General features: G+C 65.5%; 1 protein-coding gene across 1 annotated transcript in view; it reads right to left on the bottom strand.

Annotated features, from left to right (window-relative positions):
- Nucleotides 1-1,880, bottom strand: part of LOC103922898 (spectrin beta chain, non-erythrocytic 5-like) — a 5,587-nt gene extending 3,707 nt beyond the window's left edge. Inside the window, exons 1-4 of the mRNA XM_009331112.1 lie at nucleotides 1,687-1,880; nucleotides 842-923; nucleotides 534-668; nucleotides 329-460 (exon numbers count right to left, since the gene is read on the bottom strand). Coding sequence (XP_009329387.1) covers nucleotides 329-460; nucleotides 534-668; nucleotides 842-923; nucleotides 1,687-1,880 — 543 coding nt within the window. The remainder of the gene's footprint in view (nucleotides 1-328; nucleotides 461-533; nucleotides 669-841; nucleotides 924-1,686) is intronic.
- Nucleotides 1,881-1,955: the final 75 nt, after the last annotated feature.

The raw sequence follows: 1,955 nt of genomic DNA, 5'->3' as shown, positions 1-1,955 counted from the left end.
GAGAGTGACCCGGCCACGGCCTGCAGCCACTGCTCGGCCTCATCCAGCTCCCCCACCAGCCTCAGTGCCTGCGGGGAGAGCACGGAGCCCATAAGCCTGGCTCTGAGCCACCCAGGGGAGGCAGGAGCCACGCTGCCACCCCACTGTGGGTACCCGGGGCACCGGCAGCTTGGGCAGCACGGTTGGAGCAGTGTGTGGGCTGCGAGGCCAGCTGGAGATGTCAGTGCCAATGCTGCAGCTCCCATCCCTGCAGGCACCAGCCTTGCTTGCCGATCCCCAGCAAGCTGGGGCGTGCCCCTGTGCCCACCCCAGCCCTGCCTCCACATACCTTATCGATTTCCCGCAGCACGGCACCGTTTTCCTGGTGCTTCCTCTGCAGTTCCTCCCACAGCTCCCCCAGCTCCCGCAGCATGGCCTCCACCTGCGGGCTCCTCAGGGGTCCCCCCGGCACCAGCCCCTCCTGGAAGGCAGGGAGGGCAGTTAGGACAGGCCCTGCCTGGTGTAGACCCCACCCCACACCTGAGGGGGCTCACCAGGAGCACAGCCCTGGCACTGGAGCTGGGGTCCAGAGGCTCCCACTGCATCCGTGCTGCCTCCAGGCTCTCCACGTCCCCCACCAGACATGGGGGGACTCCAGGACCCCCACTCTCCTTGTGTGGGGACACAGTCTGCCAAGGAGCAGGGAGACATGGTGCATTAGTGCCCATTAGACCAGGGACAGGTGTGAGTGCACAGGTGTGCATGCCCACAAGCAGCGGGAGGGGGTCAGGGAAGGGGTCCCCCTCGACACTGGCTCCCCTGGCCGGGCTGGGAGCAAAGGGGGGTCTTGGGGAGACATTACTGCATTCACTGCCTGATAGACGTCCTGCACCTGGGCCTCCGGCCGCTGCATTCCCCACTCAGCCTCTGCCTCTCTCCTCCTCCTGCAGGGAGGGGAACAGTCAGGACTGCAAGGTCCCCCCTTGCACAGGGAACTCCCATCCCCATCCCCTCTGACTCCATCCCACTCCCCACAGCCACCTCCACAAGCCAGTACCTTTTGCTGTCCCCTCCATGAGGGGGCTGCCCTGCCGCTGGGGAGCCAGGGCTGCTCTCCTCCCCTCTCTCGTGCTCTGCCATCTTCCCTGGCCCGTCCTTTAGCACCTATGGCACAAAGGCTCCCATTCCTCCTTTGCCAGCCAAAGTGTGCACCGCTTTGCCCCGGGCCTGGCATTTATCACCTCCCATAAGCAGTGGGGCCAGGTCACAGGTGTGCTCAGCTTGGGCTTCGCCCAACATCCGAACCCCTTTCCCACAAGCTCCCCCATCTTCCCAAGGCAGAGGCGCTGGAGACGCCTGGAGGAAGGCAGACACCTGTGCTCACCATGCTCCTGAGGCCCCTTGTCCATTTGTCTCCTGCTTCCTTCCCCACAGCCCCACGGCTGCTATTATCTCCTCGGGGCTCAGCGCTTGGAGCTGCAGCTTCACCCCCCGGGGAACCGCTCGCCAGCACCGGAGCCTTCTCTGTCCTGGGAAAGGGGTGCAAGGGAGGCCCAGGGGAGCAGAGGATGAAGAGAGACCTTAAGAGGAGCTGGTGCCCCAGAGACAGCCTGCCAGGGGCTAACTCAGGTCTTTCCCCAAACTTCTGGCTCCAGTGCTGGGGGGTCAGGGTTGGGGCCCTGGGGCTCCTGCTGGGCTGTGCCCTACCTCAGTGCCTGCTGGAGCTGCGCCCAGCTCTCCTTGACATCTCGGTGCCTGGGGGCGACTCGGGCTGCCAGGCTGGGCTGCAGGCTGAGGAGCTGGGACACAGTCACATCCAGCATCTGGAGGAGAGAGAGCAGCCGGGGAGCGATGACAGGGCTGGCGAGGAATGAGCCACCACAGCCGTGGTGCGAGTGCATGATGGCAACCCACCACCAGCTCTGCGGGAGCAGGAGAGGTGGTGGGTGCCCAGCCCGGTCCCCTGCAGCCCCCGG

The sequence above is a fragment of the Pygoscelis adeliae genome, unplaced genomic scaffold, assembly GCF_000699105.1.
Source record: "Pygoscelis adeliae isolate BGI_AS28 unplaced genomic scaffold, ASM69910v1 Scaffold218, whole genome shotgun sequence".
In the NCBI taxonomy this organism is placed as follows: Eukaryota; Metazoa; Chordata; class Aves; order Sphenisciformes; family Spheniscidae; genus Pygoscelis; species Pygoscelis adeliae.
The sequence above is the reverse complement of the archived record's forward strand: the minus strand, read 5'-3'. Positions and strand labels throughout refer to the sequence as shown.